General features: G+C 28.8%; 2 protein-coding genes across 2 annotated transcripts in view; both read left to right on the top strand.

Annotated features, from left to right (window-relative positions):
• The window catches only part of LOC111641682 (conserved oligomeric Golgi complex subunit 6-like), a 15,142-nt gene extending 6,377 nt beyond the window's left edge, over positions 1–8,765 (top strand). The window contains exons 7-14 of the mRNA XM_023387888.1: positions 3,330–3,500; positions 3,568–3,711; positions 5,827–5,983; positions 6,164–6,410; positions 6,478–6,645; positions 6,728–6,889; positions 8,372–8,451; positions 8,535–8,765. Coding sequence (XP_023243656.1) covers positions 3,330–3,500; positions 3,568–3,711; positions 5,827–5,983; positions 6,164–6,410; positions 6,478–6,645; positions 6,728–6,889; positions 8,372–8,451; positions 8,535–8,682 — 1,277 coding nt within the window. The 3' untranslated portion in view covers positions 8,683–8,765. The remainder of the gene's footprint in view (positions 1–3,329; positions 3,501–3,567; positions 3,712–5,826; positions 5,984–6,163; positions 6,411–6,477; positions 6,646–6,727; positions 6,890–8,371; positions 8,452–8,534) is intronic.
• Positions 8,766–14,119: 5,354 nt separating this feature from the next.
• On the top strand, positions 14,120–16,158 carry LOC111641685 (la-related protein 6-like). The gene has a single exon (XM_023387890.1). The coding sequence runs from the start codon at positions 14,400–14,402 to the stop codon at positions 15,360–15,362; it is 963 nt and encodes a 320-aa protein (XP_023243658.1). The 5' UTR covers positions 14,120–14,399; the 3' UTR covers positions 15,363–16,158.
• The last annotated feature ends 8,516 nt before the right edge of the window (positions 16,159–24,674 follow it).

Genomic DNA, 24,674 nt, shown 5'->3' with positions numbered 1-24,674 from the left:
TATATATATATTACTATTATTATATCAATATTAATGAACATACATAATTTATTAAAATTAATGCATCTAAATAATATCAAGAAGTGTAAGTGTTTTTAGGTATAAATTTTCTATAATGTTTTTAATTAAGGAATTTTTTAATCTGTTTTTCATACTAAACTGATTTTGTCTCTTATGTTTTTTAAAAGATGTATGTATCCTTTATTTTTTTGTTATTTCTGATAATATAACTAATTTTTGTGAATAGTAATAAGAGATGTGTTATAATGTTCTTTTATGACTTTTGTTGACTTTTTTTCTCATTAATCTGTTCTCTAGACACTTATTGCTTCCACAGATTACTTCACTTCAACTAATTTTTTATTGCATTCAAGAATTAAACTATTTAGATATTAAAACATATTCTTGACAATAATAAATGAGAAAAAGTTTGAAGAATGTAATAAAGTATTGATTTAAAATCTTATTAACTTAAAAATGTTAAAAAGTATTCTAAAAACTTTATATTTTTTTTATTTATAAAACTTATTTCTTCTTTATATGAAACCATGTCAATCTTCTTATTTGATTATTTTTCACAATGAAGTGTAATATAATGACACAAGGCTTTCTTTACATCTGTTTAATTCTCTTTTTTTATTTGCTGAGACGTGTTTTGGGTCTTTGCCCTTCTTCTGTCGATTTTTTCCATAAAGGTGTTATACATTTAATTTTCTGAAAATGTTTAAAGGTAAAAGCCACACTATTATACATTTTTGGAAAATTAAATGTATAACACCTTTATGAAAAAAGCCAACAGAAGAGGAGCAAAGACCTGAAACGTGTCACCCACCAGTGGCCAGCGGTCTTCGTACCCTGAACACTGGGAGTTCGGTCATGGGTTCGCGCTTCGCTCAGGTGGGCTGGCCATGTGGAGTTTTCTGGGTTTTCTCCACGTCTATAACATCTAAATAGGGGCCAGTTTCCTTTAAAAAGACCTCTCAGAAGGCATCCCCTAGGCAGATTACCCAAGTGTTGTGTTGCCATAACTAAACAAACAAACAAACCGAAATGCATCTAGGCAAATGAAAAAAGAGAATAAACAGATGTAAAGAAAGCCTTGTGTCATTTATTCACACTTCATTGTGAGAAATAATCAGAAAACCTTATTTCTTTTTATATTTTAACTTTTTTTTAAAAGTAAGCTAAAAATAATTAAATGTTCCTGTCAAATTCATATAATATATTTAAATAAATTTGTATTTATAACTAATTTAGTGACTTTCTATGCCATATTACATTTGTCATTGATGTAAAAATAACATATTGATTTTTCTATCTATGGAAATTAGCTAAATACAGTATCAAAATTTCATCATAAATTATAAAAGGGAATTATCTGCTTTATATATTAGTTAATCAATACAAGTTGAATGTATTTATAATATAACAAAATAAAATAACATTTTAAAAACTGAGATACAAATTAAGTTGTGGAAATTAATTATATCTTTAACATTGTTTTTATTTCTTAAAGTAATTAGTAAAGATGTACAGTGCTGATTATAAAATAAATTTTATTGGCTTAATATATAAAAATATTTTTTTTTATAGAAAAATATTTATAGTTTTTAAATAGATTTTTATATAAATAAAGCACTTTTTACTTGCTGAAATCATTTAATGATATAATTCACAGATATACTGACAATCCTTAGCTCTGTGTATTTATCTAGGGTGCCATAGCATATTGGAGCAGTATATATAGTGCCAAGCTGTTATATGTTTTACATTTATTACTAAATATATGAAAAGTACAGTAATTCTAGTATGTTCTTATTGATATTATATATTCATTCAATTAAAAAAATCATTATAAATAGTTTTCCTTTTCTTCTTCTTTTTCAAAATCATTTCAAAGCATGTATCTGCATATTTTGTCTCAATAGGATAAAATTATTAATAATTGGAATAGGAATAGTTACTGAATAAAAGTTTATAAAGGTCTATCACTTAAACTATCATATTAAATTATTTGTTTTGAGATATCAATTAAAGAATATATCTAATTATTTTAAGAAATTTAATCCGAGAATAGATATTAAAAATTATTTTAATGTGATAAATGTGATCAACTTGTACTTGATCTTCAATCTTTTACTATGATTAAGAAATATGACATTACTAATTTTAAATTATAAATTATTACCAACAATTTTTATAATTTTTTGATATGGTTTTAATTTTAAAACATTAGAATAAATTAAATATACTTTTAATAAATTCTTAGGAGTGAAAAAAGTAAGGAAGAAAAACAACCTCAAACACTTCTTATACTAATTTTTACTAAATATTTAATAAATAAAAAACACATATTTATTGATTGAAAGTTCTACTTTCAATCAATATGTTAATATTAGAAAAAGCATTATTTCTCAAGTGAACAAATTGTAATTTCCTGTAATTAGTAAGTTATCAATTAGTAATAATAGATTTAGAATTAATGTTGAGAAATCAATTTTTTTTCTGTGAGTTATTCCTATAATTTTATTTCACTGTCTTTTAATATTAAAATTATTTTAATTATTTTTTAAAATTTCTATATAATTTTTTACAAGTTTCATGATGTAATAGTAATTTTAATGCAGATATGTATCATTCAACAATGTTTTAATGACAAACCACATATACAATGGAGGTCTCATAATATTATAATGGAGCTGAAAAATATGTAGTCACCTATACCTTTTCTATGCATAAATATGTTTAGATACATAAATACATACTTACTATTGTGTTACATATAGTCTATTTGAATAGTAAGCTATACTATACAACAATAGTTTCTCAAATTTATTGGACAAACAATTATGGAAAGGTTGCAGCATACTTTATTATGAAATTTTATTTGAATAGTCAACAGGTCGATCATGTGGCTCTCTCAAATATTTTGTTCCCATAAACTATCATAGAAAAAACTTATGAAATATATTTGAAACATGTAGAAGTACACTTTGTTGTTTTCATTTATAAATTTTAAAATTTGTCACTTCAATTTATTTATTTATTTCACAGCACACTTAGAATGACTTAACAATATAGTTGGTTGGGAACCATTGCCATACAGGTTTGTCTAAGTACACTGTATGATGTACTTAATGGCATGTTTCTTGGAACAAATCTCCATTATTATGTGGCACATGAAAATGCTTCAGATATCATTCTTTATCTCTTTTATTGAATTTCCAAAAATAGTTTCTGTATATAATTTTTCTAAATCTTTTTCCTATATTTTTATTCTTGTATCTAATCTGTAAAATTAATTTATTTTTAAATAAATATTTTTGTAGGTGAATGTCGACTTTTGATTGTGGAATCACCTGACATTAACCCACTTCTTTGCCAAGCAATGGAGAGTTTGCAGGATAGATCTGTATTATTTAAATATTCTGTTGATGAATATGCAAATGCCCGTAGGGCTGCAATTGTTCGAGGATTTATTGATGCATTAACCAGAGGAGGTAAGAGTAAACATTAAATGAAAGATTATTAATAAAAGTTAATATTTAACATCATTTTTGTATCTAGGTCCTGGTGGAATGCCACGTCCTATTGAATTGCATTCTCATGATCCACTAAGATATGTTGGAGATATGTTAGCATGGTTACATCAAACTATTGCTTCTGAAAAAGAAATGATAGAAGCAGTTTTAAGAAAATGTGTGAAAGAAAGTAATCAAATTTTTACTATTTATACTTTTTAAAAATTAATTTTAGATATCATCATTATTATTATTATTATTTTTTGCATATAACACAGTTATCTATATTTAAAAGACAGTTTGAATGGGAGACAGGTTATATACCAATTTTAAATTGTAATTACAAAAGTCAACTCTATGGAGCAATGGTGCAGGATATACAGTAGATTATGTGGATGTTTTATTTTTGTTATAGCAAATTTGTTCTTGTTCTTAAATTTCAATACTGAATTTTTGTGTTTAAATTTTTTAATTTAAATAAAATTTAGTCAATGCCAGAAATTCATGCTTTTCTTTTTTATGCTATCTTTACAACTGTTTCATAATTAAAAACATCATATGCATTTTTTTCAGTTATTCAGCATTCAATAATGAATAAATAAAATTGTTCATTATAATTAAAATAGTTTTAAATTAATAGTTTATTGTTTATTCAGTATTATAATATATTTATTTACTTATACATATTCTGAAATAAAAACAGTGTTACACTATTTACTAACTCTATATAATGTTATCTAAAAATTTTTATTTAAAAATAGATATTCAGTTTTTAATTAATGTAAGTGTTCTAAAAGTAGTTAATTACTTTTAGAATACTTACACTAATTACTTTAATTACTTACTAATGTAATTATTCAGAACAAGTTATCAATGATTCAGAACAAGTAACAGAAATTATTCAGAACAAGTAACAGTATCAGAACCTGGAGCTGTCTGTTACTAAAATTAAAAATACAGTACAATTACTCAGAGAATAAAAATGATTTTTTTAACAAAAATAATCATAATTATTCTATAATTAATATTAAAAAAATATGAGAAATGACTATCTTAATTGAAATGAGTAGAATCTTAATGAAATATTCATTTCATTAAGATTCTATTTTTTCTTATGTTATATTCTCTATATCTATATAATACCTCATTACATTTTTAATTTTTTTTNACAATGAGTATTTTTAGATACTGGAGTAAAATTTTGGAGTTACCAGATTGCGACCCTAGAAAGTTGATTTATAACAAATTGAAATTAACAGTCGGAAATTCTTCGTTTGTAACTTGGTCCTCCTCAGTTGAAAATTTATTGTCTGAATTAGGTTATTCTACTGACTATTATATTCAGGTCTCAAATAAAAACCTTTTTATGGCTGAAATATTTCAGTCATTAAAAGATAAATACTGGGCTCAAGACATTCAATATATTGAACAAAAGAGTAGGTTTTTTGAGACTTCCTTAATAGCTCCATGGACACCTCGATATTATTTATTATCAAATTTAAGTTATAATATTAAATCCTTGATAATTCAATTGCGACTTAATGACTATACTATTATATTAAATAGGCGTAGAATGAATATTTCCGCCCATTCTAACTGCCCTTTATGTAATCGACTCTGTGAAAATATTAAGAACCATTTATTTGTATCTTGTGAAATTACTGAACATTTAAGGGATACATTATTAACGACTAATTTTGATATGTTTTGTTTATACGATGATAATTTAAGCTCTGACATGTTATTTAAAGTTTATAAATTTTTCTGTTATTTATTAAACATATTAACATAACATTATTAACTAAGTTTTAATATTTTTGAAATTATGTATAATTATGTTTGTATCTGTTAATGTTGCACGATTTTGTAACCCCCTTTGTAAAGGCGAAAGCCATAGCAAATAAATGTTGATTGATTGATTGATTGATAATAGCTATAATAGTATAATAAAACAATAGCTTTGATAGCTTGATAACAAAAGCAATTAAACCATTTTTGGATTGAAAAATCCAAAAATGGTTTAATTGCTTTTGTTATCAAGCTATTAAAGCTATTATTTTTATCTATATGAGTCTTTAGAATTGTAAGGTGTATATACATTAATCTTGTGTAATTCTTATATACACTTGTTCTATATGCCTCCCCTTTCTTTTCTATCCACTTGCCAAATTTTCCCCAATGAATGCTCCAGTTTTAATTTTAACCCTAAGCTCTCTTCTACATCTTTACCTTTATAGTCAGTGTTATTTATTATAATAAAGCTTATTCAGTTTTAATTTTAATGAAAAAAGTTATGTAAATATAGGTTTGGAAGAAGACATACAACAGGCTTTATCTCACATAACAGAAGGATTATGTCGACCATTAAAAGTTCGTGTAGAACAAGTAACAGTATCAGAACCTGGAGCAGTCACTCTCTTTTGTTTGAGCAGTTTGTTAAAATTCTATCACCAAACAATTAAGTATGCAATTTTAATGTTTTTATTAAATTTGAGTTGATCATTGAAATGAAAATATTTTATTTTGATAGCTTTAAATTGTATGAGATGATTTTTTCTATACATATAGATAAAATTTTTTAAATTCATTTATTTTTGAATATTATTTTAATTTGTGTAATAATTGAAAATTTTATTTTTCAGCCAAGTTGTCACTGTAGAGTCTCAGTTATTAAATACATTGAAAGAACTGCAAGATTTAAGTAGAAAAATGTTTTATAATAGTATGACATGTCATTGTAGCCAACTTTTAGAGCAAATTGAACTTCCTCCAGCTGATTTAGGGCCTCCAGAATCTCTTACACAATCTTTAGCATTACTAAAAGAAATATTATCTTGTCAAGATGGTAGTCTCATATCTATTGATGATAGACAGAAAGATGTGCCTCAGGTAATGAAATTGCATTCATAATTATATCTGTAAACTTATGAAAAAATAATTAGACATTGTTTAACAGATTTTGACAACAATGATAGAACCACTACTACAAATGTGTCATATGTCAGCATCTAAGCTTGCACCTGTTGATATGGCTGTTTATTTAACAAATTGTCTTCATTTAATGCATTCCTCATTAACTGTGTATGAATTCAGTGATCAACAATTAGAAATGCTACAGGCACAAGTAATTATATATAAAAATAATTTATTATATTATATAGAATATTTTTTAAAATGCTTACCAGTATTTAATTTGCTCTATTTAGATGGAAGCACATCTTGATACATTAGTCAGTGAACAGACTTCTCAGATTGTAGGTCATCTGGGTTTAGGGACAGTTTATAAAACTCTGCAAACATATCAACCAAAACAAGGTCCACTTTCAGCAATTCTGGGATGTGATGCTTTGGCTATTCAGTCTGCTAATGTAAGTACTTTGTTTTTATGTTTCCTTTTAGTAATTAGAATTATTTATGTTATTAAAAATAATATAATATATCCAAAGTTTGTACATTGTCATTTCTATGCAAATACTTTTTATTGATGAAATGCATGTTTATATGGCAGTAACTTTCAAATTTTCCTTAACAATCTCTTAATTGTGTTATTTTAACTTTCTTTATTGCCTTTAAATAAAACTGATGACTTCTTTACAGAAAATTAACAATGAGCAAAATCAATTATTGTATTTTTGCAACGTACTGTAGCTAATTTTAAGCTGAGCCATATCATCAGAAGTAATTGAGTTTCTTGAATGTAAGTGAATCAAAACTAAACAAGTAAAACGTCAAAACTGTATTTGGGACACGACTATGTCTCGGAGACGGAATCACTTTGATACTCATGGCAGGTCTCATTCTCATTCTCCTATCTTCTTTGATATTGCTGCTTTTGGGTGCGATCATTCAAACTTCACCAGCCACGACCACAATTAGCCTATCTAATTTCAAAATTTCTCTTTGTTGCGTGTCGGCCCAGGTTGAATTTTTGTCAATGCATAACGAAAAGTTCCCGTTTTTTAAAAAAATAATCGTGGCTATTGTATCGTCTGAAATTATTTTTTTATTTTGCACAAACAATATACAGTTTAACCCAATTATAATGTCATCAAATGTAATGACAACCCTAATATAACATCAAATTTTTATTGATCCTACGATTTTACTATACTAGATAATGTTAAAAAAAACCCACTTGTAACGACATAAAACCGTTTTAACGTCATATTTGAAGCACTCCCAAATTTACAAAATTAGATTATAAATTTTATTTAACATAGAAGAAACTACATGTTCAGTCCTAAGGTCAAAGTTTGCTTCTTAGAATAACTGTGGGTGGTACTCTCCCCTACCTGACTTTGGTGGGGTGAGATGGCTGTTTTGCCTGTTTGTAGAAGAGGGTCGCCATTTTGTATTTTATTTTGACTTAATTCTCGGTCCTCTGACTACCTACGAGTCTGGATTTTTTTATGTGCAAATGATTTGGGTACCTAATACTCTGTGCCAAATATCAACTCTCGACATATACTCTTTCATACCTCTATGCTGGTAAGAACATTGGGCAGTACGATTTTATAAACAAGACATAGTCTTGTCAAAAATTATATATTGAATATAAAATTGACAAAATTCATTCAATAATGTTATCCATTGATTACAATATTTACTAAAACAAGTTAAATATATCAACTTTTTTATATGGTGCTCATCCAAATTCAAACATTAAGTTAAGATCATGCTGCTGCAATGGCACAAAAGTTTATAATAAAACTTGCATAGTTCTAATAATAATCAATTTTTTTCATTTCTTCTTTTGAACAGGTTTCAGTTTGTTGTTAATAATAAAGTTTCAATTATTATTAGCAGAACTTTTTATCTATTTTTCCTAAATAAATAAATTATATTTTCAGAAAAAATTAGATTCCTTTCTCTCTTCTCCAGACAGTCTGGCAATTCCTCAATGTAATTTACTGCTCAGTGTAGTATTAAGGTATGTAATCAGATTATAGATTATTGTAAATTTATATACTATATATACATTTATGAGCATTTATTTTCTTCTTTTGCTCCAAGGCAAAATCTTCGTTCGAGAACTGTCGAGCTTTTGTGTTCTGTCTACAAACAAATTTATGAAGCCATACATGATGCTTCTAATGCGTATCCGGAACCTGATTCTCTTTTGCCTTATATGCCAGAACAAGTTACTTCTCTTTTGAAATGATTTTGAATTTTATATGACAAAACATTCCTTAATTTAATTTTATAAATATTTTGTAATATATTTTTAAAATGAAAAATGAAAAATAAAACATTAATTTAATTTAATATAATGGCTAAATTCCTTTTGAACTGTTAAAAAAAAATCTTTAAAGCTAAATTACTAAATTACCACTAATCATATATATTTTATATATATATATATAAGTTGTTATTTTTATTTTTACAATTAAAAGTAGTAGTGTTTTCTGTGCAGTAAAATGTCAAGTAGTATTTTTGCATATAAAATATTGGAAGTATTTATAAGTAATAATCAAAATTTATTCTATTCACTTGCATTATAGCTGTAATTTGAGAGTTTTTAAAGTTCTATAAATTTTTTGTATGTTCCTTGGAAACTAGCAATTTAAGAACTTAGGAACCTAGCAATTTTATGCTAGGTTCCACTAGCATAAAATTGCTATTGAGAACTTATTACACAGGAACACTTCTCTTGATGGAAAAAGTGGATTTCTATTTTCTATACTTTACAAAGAATATGCATTTCAGGCCTTATGCCCCTCTTCAGTCTTTATTATGTAGAGTATAATGGTAAAACTATATAAGAAATTACAGAGTATATTTAATAATTAACATATGCATAAAACTCAAAAATTACAAAAATTATCTAAAAAATATAATATAATAGTGACTACTGGAATAACTAATTATTAAAAACATGGGGTAGAACAAGTAAAACTGAAATGAATTTTAAAAAAATAAATAAATATAATCAGAGCTTTTTTTTATCATAGAATGCAATGGAATGGCATTCCACCACCTCAGCTAATTTTTCTAGAAATTTACGATAGTATTCATTTTGCTTTTTGGATAATTTTTCTAAATCCTCTGTAGAGGATTTAGAAAAATTATCTTTCTCCTCCTACCCCTTCCTTTTTTAATTCACTGTATGATATAATGATCAGACTTCCTGATAATCATACAGTGAAACCCTTTACACCTTGTTTTTAACAAGTTTTTATGTTTTTACCAGGGCTGTGGAGTCGGAGTCGTGGAGTTTTGGTGTTTTAGTCGGAATCGGAGTCGTCAAAAAATCCACCGACTCTGACTCCCTTTTTACTTACCAACTTGTGTTATGTATATGAAACGGAGTCGGAGTCAGATGGTAAGGAAAAGTCTGAGTCAGAGTTGGAGTCGGTAGATTTTTATGCGACTCCACAGCCCTGGTTTTTACTCTCTTTACTGGTCAATTTTTTTCTACATTTTAACCAAAAATTTTTATTTTTACAAAAATTTTTCGATGTATTTTAAAAGTTTTAAGAAAATTTTTGAAAATTTGATGTTTGGTCCGTGTTGAATTGCTCTGTTGAGCATAGAAGATAGGCAACAAAATTATTAAGATGGTCCTTGTCCTGTTTGTGTGCCGAATCTTGTGTACGATGTATGTAATATATTTTTAGTAATGAGATGAGCATTCCACCACCTTTTTTTCTCCAAAAAAGGCACTAAATAAAATAGAATATTGATAAAAATAATGAGGGTATACCTGTAAAAATAAAAATTTTAGGTTAAAATGTAGAAAAAAATTCACCAGTAAAAAGAGTAAAAACATAAAAACTTGTGTAAAGGTGTAAAGGGTTGCATAAAAAGGTGTAAAGGGTTTCACTGTATGATTATCAGGAAGTCTGATCATTATATCATACAGTGAATTAAAAAAGGAAGTGGAAGGAGGAGAAAGAACATTTTCAAATGGACTCTTTTTATTTTGGTAGTAACAGTTGCCAGATCTCACTGATGACAATGCCAGTGTTTAAATTTATTTTATTAATTTCGTTTTTTAATAATTTCAATATGTTCAAAAAGTTTTCTTTTAATAATATTTTGTTCTTTCTATTTTTCCTAAATAAATAAATTATATTTTCANTAAAAATAATGAGGGTATACCTGTAAAAATAAAAATTTTAGGTTAAAATGTAGAAAAAAATTCACCAGTAAAAAGAGTAAAAACATAAAAACTTGTGTAAAGGTGTAAAGGGTTGCATAAAAAGGTGTAAAGGGTTTCACTGTATGATTATCAGGAAGTCTGATCATTATATCATACAGTGAATTAAAAAAGGAAGTGGAAGGAGGAGAAAGAACATTTTCAAATGGACTCTTTTTATTTTGGTAGTAACAGTTGCCAGATCTCACTGATGACAATGCCAGTGTTTAAATTTATTTTATTAATTTCGTTTTTTAATAATTTCAATATGTTCAAAAAGTTTTCTTTTAATAATATTTTGTTCTTTTTTAAGAATTTTGATGCTTTCAAGCATCAAAATTCCACACACTGCAAATCCCGCCACTGGTGTGATTGCAGTGTGTGGCAACTGCTGCATTAGTGTAATTATACTTCATAACTCGTATATGCTCTTTTATTCTGATTTTTAACATTCTACCCACCTAACATTCTATAAATTTGTTTCCAGAAAATAAATTTCATAGAAATATACTTACATAATTATGAGTATAGATGATTAAAGTGACTAAAGTTTTATCTTGCTACTCTGAGGCACTTGGATTCAAATCCAGATTAGAATCTTAATTTTCTGAGTGATTAGTAGACCTAAAGATCAACTTTAGGTCTACTAAAGTAGACCTAAAGTTTATCTTTATTATAAAATAGTGGCCCTTTTAGTTCCTATAAGGCAGAAAGATTTTAGTGGGGAATAAAATATATATATTAAGTTTAAATTCTGAATTATAATTTTGGTAATAGAAAACAAGTCTAAAAATTTATTATTCTAATTTTTCTAAATTATTGATATTTAGTTTGTTTGAAGGTTAAAATTTATCCTTAAACATTGTTTAAAGATTATAGACCTATTATGCACTATATAATTTCTATAATAATTTTTTATAAACTTTTTATTCATGAAACCTTTGAAATAGTAAAAAAAAAAATAATTTACAAAATGTCTGTTTTATTTAATATATTTTTTTCTTAACACATTTATATATATATAATTTTGCAACTTATGAGAGTGAAATTATTTTTAGTTCACTTGTGACTAAGTAGATAACACTACTGAACACTGGAGCCTTATTTCACCAATCCAATCCAATCATTTATAAGATTATTGACTAACATCTCTCAAAAGATCTCTATAACAAGCAAATAGAAATGTAATTGTTAATCGTTTCATGACCACAGGATACAATAAATTTATCAAAATTCAAATCCTACAATAAAATTTAGTTTGCAGCAGAATATAAGCAAAAACAGACTTTATATTGATTAATATAAAATCAATGTTTTCCAATAAACTCGCAGAATAACAATGTATAAGCAAAAGTCCTACAGAAAGCTTAAATTTTGTTATTTTTATTGAAATTTTTCATTAAAAATATTTGATATAATATATTCACTAAGTTTATGTGAAATAACTTAAAAATTTTTCTTTTTACCAAATCATTAACTGTTAAATTTTATTAGAATCTTCTTTCTAAATACAACATTCTAGGGTAAAAAATTTTATATAAATAATAATAAATTTTTATTTAATATATTTTTTTTTACAGATATTCCTAAAGTTTTTTTTTCTATTTTCATCAGAAATTTTTATCTTTAGTAAACATTTACTCTTATAAGTAACATTGATTTCAAAGGAATAAGCAAATTTTAAGAAAACATAAAAATAAGTTGTGTTTAGTAATTAAAAAAAAAAAGAAAAGAAAATCAGTATCCTGTTCGAGTGTAACAACTCAGCAGATTCTCAACTATGAATATTTTACATCACTATCTGACGTGACTTAACATCAAACGTTTCTATAATTGCTGACTAATCATCATCCATTTTATCACACCTGTACAAGGTACACAAGATTTTGGCACGTGGTTTTTACATAATATTTTTTTTTTTCTCTTTAGAAATTTTGATGGGAAAGACTTGACGATTATCGATAACCGTATTAAAATTTGTAGGGTATCTCGGCGACACGATGACGCAAAGATGAATTCTTTCAAGTTTGTTTTTATCAGGTTATCTAATAGTGATATGATTTTGGATATCATTTCAAAGCTATTATTGATATTTGTATAACTTGTTTTTAATTTCACGTGTCATTAACGAATGATAAAAAACGCTAATGAAAGTGAAGATAACAGTGAAATAATAAATAAAATTTTAAAAGTTTCAAATGAGTTATATACTTGGTAATGATGTTTAAAATAAAGCTCTAGAAGTAAAATATATAATTAAAAAGATTTTATAAGTATATTGATGTAATTATGCAAGTAAGAAAACTGCTGTATCATTAAATGTATTGCTGCAAAATGTATATAATAAATTGCTCAGGAAATGTCTGAAAACGTACAAAAATTAAGCCTTTAATTACATCGAAATTTTAATATATGTAGTCAAACTACTGAACAAGATACATAAAAACAAATCGTTATTTTGTATGCATTTTTGTTCAGAGAAAAAAAAATGGTCGCTGTTTAGAGGTAGCCGTTATTAGCGGTTGGATTATGTATATACCGGAATTTTTTACAATGAAGAAATCAATTGAAATTAACGGCATCGTTCGACATTTTAATGAGAAATCAATTCATTGAAGTAGTTGTATCGACATATAATTAGTATAAATTTTTCTTTAATTTAAAATCGTTTTAAGTTTTATCGTATATTTAATAATAATTTAAAAAGTAAGTGGTTACGGAATACTAAAAATTCCGACTTATTTTGATGACTCATTATCGACTGTGTACAGCCTATCGCTGGATGAATAACCAATATTTCACAATAGAAAAACACATTAAAGTTGTAAGGATTGTGTTAACTTTCTTTAAATAATCGTTAAGTTATATCGAAAATATTTATTGATATATACCAATACATGAAGACATACTCCATAAAAAATGCCTAAAAAGCTTCAATGATAACCTAAAATATATATTCCAAATTAAGTACTTTCTCATCGATTATTTATTGTAGTTGTATTCTAGATTATCAGTAAACATTTATTTATAATTCTATCGGGGAAATTGAAATGCACATATTAATTTAACTCAGAAAAAGCTTCATTTAATATATGCATTCGTATAGAGAATATTCGAAGAGAAACTTTGAAGTTTGTTAATACAATGAACAACGGCCATTGATAGGAATATAGGAAAAAAATGGACGTGGCAATGCATTAATGGAAAACATTTCAAGATATTTATTGAAAATCGTAGTAATAGTTAAATACGAGAAACTTAAACAAATACAGGATTATTTAATTGCAAAATATGTTCTTTTACTTAATTTAATATGAAGTAATTTTATTGAAGAAGAGTTTTTAGTTAGATTTGTTGTTGATGATGATTTGTATCTAAGTATAAACCGAAAACAACTTGACCTTATTTAAATTTGTAAAAATATACCAATTACTGTTATAAAAAATAGTTTATTTTCGCAGAAATTTATAAATAAGAATTTATCTATCGAGAGATAAGTCTCGTGTGATTGTTAAAAGATCATCGCCTGATCTGTGACATCACATATCATTGATGAACGATCCCATCCGTATACTCGTTCTAATTGGTGTAAATAAATAAGACCATTATAGCGTCATAGAATAATACTTGAACTTAGAGGACGAATCGAGAGAAAACGACCAATGAGAAGCCGATGTATATGATTGATTCTGGATCATAAATAGGTGTGCGCGTGTATCGATTTCAGTATTTTTGTAAAGATGTCGGAAGAAATACTTGTTACCACCTCCGATAGCGATAGGGAAAATATCAACGAATTTATCGTCCCGGACGGCGATTTAACGAAAAAAATAGTCGATTTAATCGAGTTCTATTTTTCGAACGAAAACGTTCTAAAAGATAAATTTCTTCTTAAACATCTTAAAAGGAACAAGGAAGGATACGTGAGCATAAAGCTGATGACTTCTTACAGAAAAGTCAAGACTTTAACAAGAAACTGGCAAGTGGTGGCTTACAGTTTGAATACTTCGGAAATGTTGGAAGTGAACGCAGAAGGCACTCGAGTTCGTAGAAAGGAGCCACTTCCCGAATTGGAACAACCGGTTTGTTCGAAAAGTGTTCTGGCATGCGATCTGCCTTTCCACAAAGCTACAGTAGAAAAGGTTGGTGGTCTTTTTTCGTCTTGCGGCGAAATTGCACTATTACAGATATTGAGACCGGGTGGTAACGTCCCAGAAAATGTCAGGAAATTGAGCTGCAAACATCCGAATTTATTAAAAAACGTTTGCGCATTAATCGAATTCGAAAATGAACTTTCCGCGCAGAAATCTTTGCAAGTTAAGGATGTTCGAGTGTTACCTTTGCCAGAATCTGAAACGTGCAAAAACAAGAGGAAGAAGCCAAAATCGAAACCCAAAGACATTATAATTAGCCGGAACGAAATTCATTCCGGATATCGCTCTTCTAGTGTTTCTTCCGGTTATCTATCTACCTCTCCTAGGAGAGGTTCTGACTGTGATAGCAGATGTAACTCACCCGTATTAATCACCAACTTTAGTCGAAGATACACTCTTCCAACTGTAGTCAATCAGAACAGAAGGGAGAACAGGTTGGAACTGATTTCTGAACATAAAATTTCAAATTACATATTGAGATTACCGAAAGGACCAGATGACACTAAAGGTTTTAGAAGCAGGAAGGTTGTGGTGAGGGGGAGTTTTTAATTCTCCTCTTGTATATAGGTTCAATCTGAATGATAAATCAAAATTTTTCAACGTAGTATAATCGGGCAAAGAACTTAGAATGGAAAATAGCACGAAATAGCATCTTATCCGATTGTATATATTTATAAAACTGTATACATCCAATATATTAATAATTAATAATATTTATTTGTATAACAAAATTAAATAGTCCAAAATATATTTATTTATTTCATAAAAAGAAATTCTATTTTCAAATTGTTTCAATATGATTGTGTTTTTATACACGTGTCTACCACAGTAAATTCGGAATCATTTAAAATAAAGATGAAAATGTCGATGATGCCGACGTTGATTCTGAATTTCATTTTTATTTTACCGTATATTTTATAAATAAATAAAATTATTTACAGATCGAAGTTCTACAATATTTTTTTAATTATCTGGACGGTCGAATGACTTACTGTAAAAGGTAGCACCTACCGCTCGGGTCGAAAAACTCCAGGAACTTTTCGGTCCCTGTCCTTTATCATTCGGCCGCCCCATTGTAGGTATTAATTAATAGATCTGGCTGAATTTACATTTAAAATAATGCGATTAATACTACAAGTAATTTTTTAACTATCCGTTCTATGGGCACTAAGGCAGCATTTTCTCATGCCCATTGTGGGTTCGGCCAAGCTGGGTGGTGAGAAGTGGGGCCCGGCATATCCGAGAAATATAGCCCATGAAAAAATTTCCGGGGTTCTCCGACAAGATTCGATCGTGGATCCTCCAGAGAGGCAGCTGACGCCTTAACTTCCTCGACCATCCGGCTGTAGCTATTATCCTATTAAAGATGTTTATTATTGTTGATTTGTTTTGCATTATTTTAAATTGTCTTACCACTGATTATTCCTTATTAACTTTATATATTATTTAGTTATTTAAAGAACTATTATACATGGTAAACACGCAAAACTCCGGGCGTCCGATGAAGACGGTCATGGGCGGATCCGCTAGTAAGTCTATTCTTATATTTTTAAATAAAATGTTTGTTTATATATATATTTTTAAATTATAATGATACCACCGATAGAAAAATATTAATAAATAAAATTTATTAATAATAATTTAAACCATTAATCACAAAATAAAGCTAACAACAATCTTTTATTATTTCTAGTATCATTTTTTCTTACAACAAACAATCAGAAAACTTAATTCTGTATCGTATTTATCGATCTTTTATTGTAATTTTCCAAAATTTTATTAAAATAAGATATAACCACGTGGTTGTTTACCCATCCCTCTCCCTACGTGGTTTTTTTCTCATTACCCCTCCCTCCCCTAAACCGAAACACGTGATTTATGGATGAAACCTATGTTGTTTAACGGATAATTGATTTCTAAATTAAAATGTCAAATTATATTGCTCGGTTTTCAAATTAACTTTGCAAATTTAATTTATACTAACTGATATATAAAGGGAGAATGGTTGTTTGTTTGCTGGAGGTAATCTCGGAAACTACCGAACCGATTTTTAAAATTCTTTCGCTATTGGAAAACTTATTCTTTTCAGATGAACACGGGCTATATACTATTTTCACATTAAAAAAGGAAGATGCACGAGAATGATGTTTTTACCGCGATGTATGTCGGGCGTCATTTGTCTGTTCCGTTCAAGGTCACCTGGTGGGCTTTTTAAAACTTATTACATACCGTACGTTTCTAAATTCAATACTTATATCACCAGTGAGCACAGATTACAGAGAGGCAGATGGTCAACTCACTATACTTTCTACGTCAGGGTGGCGAACCGATGGCACGCAAGGAGAAATCATCTGGCACGTAACGTGTCATACGATTTCGATTTGTCATCTGTCTTTTTCAATCATCCTTTCGGTTTATTATCCGATCAGGGCCGGTTTTGGACTATTAGCCGCCTCTATCAATGCTGATCGCGAGTAAGTTCATAACCTAACCCAACCCATCAGATCCTGTTGGTATGTTTTAGGATAATTTCATATAGTTGACAGAGGTAAAAAAATAAATATATATAAAACATTTTTATATTTTATTCAAATAAAGAGTCGCATAGATAACAGGCGCCTTTGTCTTGTCTTTCATGTTGGGCTAGAGATACTTGGCTATGACACCCCGTGATAAGTTTTTGCGATGGACATATTATGCGATGTAGTTAGAAATTGTATACATTTTTTTGTTTTATACGCGGAAGAATAATGCTTTCCAGGAGGTATTTTTAAGAGTAATTGGCTCCTATTTAGGTCTTATAGATGGAAGAAAACCCGGAAAACTCCACGTGGCTAGCACGGCCTGGCAAGGCGCAAACCCACGACCGAACTCCCAGGGCCGATTGCAGAGACAGCGTTTACGTTAAACGACGTTTATCAACAGAACGGCCTACAGACGTTGGCTGGCTGAACCGCGGTTTAAAATGCGTTTCAAAGACGACGATCGTCTATTTCTGACCATTCTCTAAACGAACTTCGGCAAAACATTGGCTCTTACTTACTTCGCTATTACTTCCCTGTTTTAGGAGTCGTTCGGCCTATCGGGTTATTTGTTTGTGACGTCAGAAATAGTCGCCAGCTATATTCGGAAAGCTTCCAGAAATAAAATCTTAAAAACAATTGTTCGGCAATTAATTAAAATGAAATCCTGTTCCATTTCGATATTTAATTTCGTCGCCAATATGGTTTAAAATATGAACAAATCCATATTTAGAAAATTTATACCGAATTCGAAATTCGTCTTCGGAATAGATTTTTAAGGATTTCGACATCTTATTACTATCGAAATGAATAATTTTAAATATTTTATTATTAATATTACATTTTTTATATCTATAAACAGATTTCTGTAACTATTAAAATTGTCTCGTTTGTTTGACAATACAATGACTCCGAAATGCATTAACGTTTTATAACCGACACGATACTCCAATTGTAAATAAATGCATCTGATTTAAATTAACTGAAGTTTTAAGCTTCACCCATTTGAATATCGAAATCGGAACATTTAAAACAAATTTAAAGTATTTAATTTTGTTGTTTTTGCTCCAAGCAATTAATTAATGAATAATTTTGTCGATTCGTACCGTTTACAACATTTATCAAAGGAAAGATATCTGTTTTTATCTAAACTTTTCTATGAACAAAGCTACCACTCGAATTGAAAAGCCCTCTAAACCTGCTATCGAGGGAGTCTAGAAAGTAGGTCAAATAACTTTTCTAATCGCTGTCTACACTTTTTCTGAAATTTTTCTGAACAGCGGTCTACCCGATCTGTAAACCCGCCGTCGGCCTCTAAACGTTGTCTCTGCAATCGGCCCCTAGTGTTCAGGGAACGGATCGCTTAGCCACTGGTGGGCCAAAACAAAGGTAATGACGTAGATGGCAATACTACAAAGTCTGTTCAAGCAGGACCAGAAGTCAGAAAGAGGCACTTAAAATGAGACATTTCTACAATTTGGCTTTACTTTTAATAATTACCATGGTAAGGAACAACCTTTCTGTTTAATTTGTGATAACGTTTTGGCTGTGAAGAATATGAAACCATCAAAATTAAAAGGCATATTAAATCCAAGCATCCCTCTTATGTCAATAAACCAAAGGGATATTTTGAACGACTGTTAAGATATTCAAATAACCAAAAACAATATTTTGAGAAATTTATGACTGTCAACGAAAATTATTTATTAGAAGTTCTGATTGCTGAAAATAGAAAGCCATACACTATTGAGGAAGATTTTGTATTACTTGCTGCTATTAAAATGGCAGAAATACTTCACAGAAGCAAATACAGTGTTGTCATTCAAAAAATTCCTTTATCAAACAATACTATCGCCAATAGAATAACTGAAATTAGCAACTTATTACTAGAAAGAAAAGCCCAAAATTTGCATTGCAGTTGGACGAAACAACTAATACTTGATAGTACAAAGATGGCTCAGCGGTTAGTATAGAGAAGTTTCAAGTCGACATCACGACTGACGTCAGGAGTATGTGTCCGGCGCTATCTTTGTGGTTTGTTTACATTTTATTTGTGTTTACGCGCACTTTAGTTGGAGTTCTCGCGTTGTTTATTCGTCGCGAATATCACTTTGGTGAATTGTGTAATTGGTGTAATGCTAGTTTACTGAAGAACAAAGAAACGTCATTTTTTAAAATTTCCGGCAAATTATTTGTCATCAAAGACCCCAAACTGAGACGATTTCACGAAGGCAATTTGCATGGCTCTGGAGAATTTATCCGTATTGAAATTTTTCCGGTTAAGTGAATATCAATACAAGAGTTTGTCAGAAACATTTCAGGTAAGCAATAACATTTGATTACTAGTTATCAATAAATGATTATGATACTCTTGCAAAAGTTTATCTAAAGTGATACAAACCGGTTGCATAAATCGCTTTGTTAATACCTACAAAATAAAGTTAAATGATTTTAACTTTAAATGATGAAACATCTCAGATTTTAAGTTTGAATAGATAATGATTGTATTCTACCTTTATTTTCCACCTTTCAGTTTGTTTTCGTAGTCTCTGCTTGTAATAAATATACAGTAAAGTTATTATTAAAGCGTTAAGCAAAGATAATCGCTTAGCAGATGAAGAATTAGAAATGAATTTTGAATCAAATGTCCTTCCACTCTAATTTACATAAATAAAAGTGTGTGTATTTTTAAGATATAAACCAATAATTTCCATTGTTCATTTACAAATAACTAAGTTAGGTTATTTTGGTGAACAACATTAACATTTTTTTTAAGATGTAAAAAATCATTGTAAAAAGTAACATTAGTAACAATCATTACATAGTAACCTTCAAGTTGTTCATGACAAATTTTTATTCATTATTATATATAACATACCATAATGATCTTTTTAATAATATATTATTGAAAAAGGATTTTACCCCAAAGGAAAACCGTCCTCATTTTATGATAAGTCATCACCAGACTGGGTGCCAACTAAGGTTTCTCTAACGGGATCTCGGCTGTTTTTTAACTCTGGAAATCCTGCAAATTTCTTAAAGTTCACTTTTTTCTTATTTTGTGTTAATGTTCAGGAAATTTTGCAAATAGAAAGTATAATTAATTCATAATCTGCCAGAATACATTTGTATTTATTAATTTTAAGCCCGCTTATTAGTTTTTTAATTTTTGCTCGTTATAGCATGTCACAGATTGTCAATGATCAGTATGTAGCCTATTTGTGGCAAGACTGAAATTTCTTTACTTGTCAGAACCTGTAATATCTCGAATAATTGCGCCGATGCTGTCTTAATTTTTAACCATGCCCAGTAGCTTGAATAACTGCATTATGCCAGATTGTACAAGGATACAAACGAGTACGAAGTATGCAAGTATGAAGTTTTTCTTCATAAACCTGATTATTATTAAAGCCAAACGAACTGCCGAATTATCGGGCTATAAGCTCGATGCCGCTATTAAAGCAGCCGAAGTAGACAAATCGAGAATACTAGATGGCAAACGAAGTACTGCAACGCATCTCGAAAACGAATTAGAAATACTGTAGTCGAGACTACAAGTGAAAAAACATATGATCTGTCTTCTCTTAAAATGCATTAAAGACGATTCCACCCGCATCAATTGAATCGGAAAGGGCATTCTCGGTAGCAGAATTTTTCATTACTAAAATCAGAACCAGATTGAGTAATCGAAGTATTGACCATCTTGGCTTTTTAAAATCTTATAAAAATTTACAATATTTTGTATTATATTTTATTTAAAAAACGAAAAAATATCTTCTAAGTTAGAAGTTTGATAAAAGTTCAGTTTTTTCTTTAAATTTTCAACTCACTTCAAAGGTATTTATTGTTGTAAGAAGTTTTGAACAAACTAATAACTTTATTCTATTTGTGAAAATTTCTACTTGTAATTCAAAGGTAATTTTCAATATTTCATATTTTACACAGGATTATTATTATTATTTTGANAGTTTGCTTCTTAGAATAACTGTGGGTGGTACTCTCCCCTACCTGACTTTGGTGGGGTGAGGTGGCTGTTTTGCCTGTTTGTAGAAGAGGGTCGCCATTTTGTATTTTATTTTGACTTAATTCTCGGTCCTCTGACTACCTACGAGTCTGGATTTTTTTATGTGCAAATGATTTGGGTACCTAATACTCTGTGCCAAATATCAACTCTCGACATATACTCTTTCATACCTCTATGCTGGTAAGAACATTGGGCAGTACGATTTTATAAACAAGACATAGTCTTGTCAAAAATTATATATTGAATATAAAATTGACAAAATTCATTCAATAATGTTATCCATTGATTACAATATTTACTAAAACAAGTTAAATATATCAACTTTTTTATATGGTGCTCATCCAAATTCAAACATTAAGTTAAGATCATGCTGCTGCAATGGCACAAAAGTTTATAATAAAACTTGCATAGTTCTAATAATAATCAATTTTTTTCATTTCTTCTTTTGAACAGGTTTCAGTTTGTTGTTAATAATAAAGTTTCAATTATTATTAGCAGAACTTTTTATCTATTTTTCCTAAATAAATAAATTATATTTTCAGAAAAAATTAGATTCCTTTCTCTCTTCTCCAGACAGTCTGGCAATTCCTCAATGTAATTTACTGCTCAGTGTAGTATTAAGGTATGTAATCAGATTATAGATTATTGTAAATTTATATACTATATATACATTTATGAGCATTTATTTTCTTCTTTTGCTCCAAGGCAAAATCTTCGTTCGAGAACTGTCGAGCTTTTGTGTTCTGTCTACAAACAAATTTATGAAGCCATACATGATGCTTCTAATGCGTATCCGGAACCTGATTCTCTTTTGCCTTATATGCCAGAACAAGTTACTTCTCTTTTGAAATGATTTTGAATTTTATATGACAAAACATTCCTTAATTTAATTTTATAAATATTTTGTAATATATTTTTAAAATGAAAAATGAAAAATAATTATATCATTCGATTTCAAGACTTATTTTATATCTTAAAAAATAATTAACTATATCCCGGAAACAGATCACTTTTTTCTCGAAATTCCAGGACCGGAAAATGAGAAACCTTAGTGCCAACATTATACATGGGGTATGAGCGTACCACAACCCAACTGCATATCAGGAGCGTTATGAAAGAGCACGTAATCAGGAGAAACACAGCCACTTTTAAGATAGTTATGAGCCTCGTAAAATTTGGTGACTTCAAACTATTTGATTTTGACGACAAATTACTACACTCTTTTACAAATGGAAACTTAAAAATCTTTCGCAAAAGAGTGTTGTAATTTGTCAAAACCAAATACAGTAGTTTGATGTCCCCAAATTCTATTTTAGGCTACAAGTCTTATCTACAACGAAGATGCTGGATACGGATCGACACCTTGACATAATGAAATTCTCTTCATATAAAGGAGCATGTTGTCTTGTTAGACTGCGAGAATAATCCGCCAGAAAAGTATGTTTTTTAACTTTGTCCATGATATAAAGATACCGCAGTTCTTTTAAGTTTAAATTAAAAAAAAAGCTCTGCCAACCTGTCAACAAACCACGTGCAAGCAAAGCAAGTGGAAGCTAGACCACAAACATGGCGAAGGGGCAGAGCAAACGTGCGTTTTATCACGTGACATGCGACCTTGTAACCCCTCTACGTTAGATACATTTATGACCAAAACACCAATGAGGAATTGTTTTGTTGTCCTTTGGATAAACATACAAGGAGAGAAGACATAGTAAAGTTGAAGTTTTTAAACTGGAGGTTTAGAATGGAAAAATTGCATTGGACTGTGCAGATGGTGCGAAAGCAATCTTTGTTTTAAATCATTTGTAAAAGTGGTGCTGCTGATCATGTAACTTTTACTCACTGCGTGATACAGCGAAAAGGCCCTTGTAGCAAAAAGTTACCAACGGAATTGAACGTGCTTCAGGATGCTGTCAAAATTATAAACTTTATTAAAAGTCATGCTCTTAACAACTGTTTATTTTCGAATCTTCGTAAATTCTTCGAATAGAAAAACTTGTTATTAAAAGACGAGGTTGTTGTATTTTTAACTGAACAAAAATCTGATCTTGCATATTTCCAGGTCTATCTTGGAATGATATATTAAATCATCTTAAATTATTAATTAACACACGATTTAAAACTGACTAAAATTCTTTCAAACTGGATTATTACATGTTTCAATCAAATAAGAAGTACATTGTAATTTTTTTTTTTTTGCTAAATCAGTGGTTCCCAATTAGTTTTTCCTGCGTACCACTTCAAGAAAGAGCTCAAACTCGCGTACCCCTTATAGCAGAAATTCATATTAATCTATACTAATATTATAAATTTGAAGGTAATTCTATCTGTCTGTCACCTTTTCACGTATAAACCGTTGGTAAAGTTATTTAAAGCTAGTTTCTAATGTCAAAAACGACCTCCGATAGTTTTTTTAATTTTTTTAATTAATAGATTTTATTATATATAAGTTTAATTAAGCCGGGGAGTCGGTAATCGCAATAAAAATTAAAAATTTTTTAAATTTTTATTGCTACTTTTTTAAAAATATACGGCCAACTAGTAGTCACCCTACTATAAACCCATCGCCTCCCGAGACTTCTGAGAATGTCCCGGGAAATCCGACTCCAGCTGTTCGCAAGGTCATCCAGCTGTGTAAACAATGACTCATCGGTGTTATATTTCACAGAAAGATGAGACAAAGGAAAATAAAATTTGAAGCTTTTTCTTCAAAATAAACGCATTTCTTTCGTTTTTTTCAGTTTTAAGTATTTTTTACGTTTAATTAAATTAATAATTATATAATATCAAAAATGTCAATGTCCTTAAGGGGTTAATTAATTAATTAAAATAGTGATGGAATTAACTCCATGAAAAATTTGATGAAATATAGAGAAATAATTTGTAAGGAAATAAGAATTTAATTTAATCATATGCTAGATTTTCAGATATACAATTAATTTTAATTAAAAATTTTTTATGATGTTAACAGATATCAAACTATTCTGCACTGACTACAACTCAGTAAAAGTTTTTTATTCATTTAATTCATGGTTTATCAGAAAATGTCAAATAATTATACCAATTTTTGATTCAAATGAGAAGATAAGTCATTTATAATTTCAAATGAAGATTAAAAATTAGGTATTAATAAAAGTAAAAACATTTAATGTGGAAGTAGAGAATGGACAATTTAAAAGGTTAAACAGATATATCGAATGATAATTAGTCCATTACTAAATATTTCTGTATACAAATTTGTGATGATGAAAATAGTCTGTCTTGGCTTGCTAGTCACGTTTAGCATGTTAGTTATAAAAGTAACTTTACATCACA

This window comes from Centruroides sculpturatus, unplaced genomic scaffold, assembly GCF_000671375.1.
Source record: "Centruroides sculpturatus isolate CEXI.00-Female unplaced genomic scaffold, Cexi_2.0 scaffold1561, whole genome shotgun sequence".
Classification (NCBI taxonomy): domain Eukaryota; kingdom Metazoa; phylum Arthropoda; class Arachnida; order Scorpiones; family Buthidae; genus Centruroides; species Centruroides sculpturatus.
This window is presented reverse-complemented; position numbering and strand designations above follow the sequence as displayed.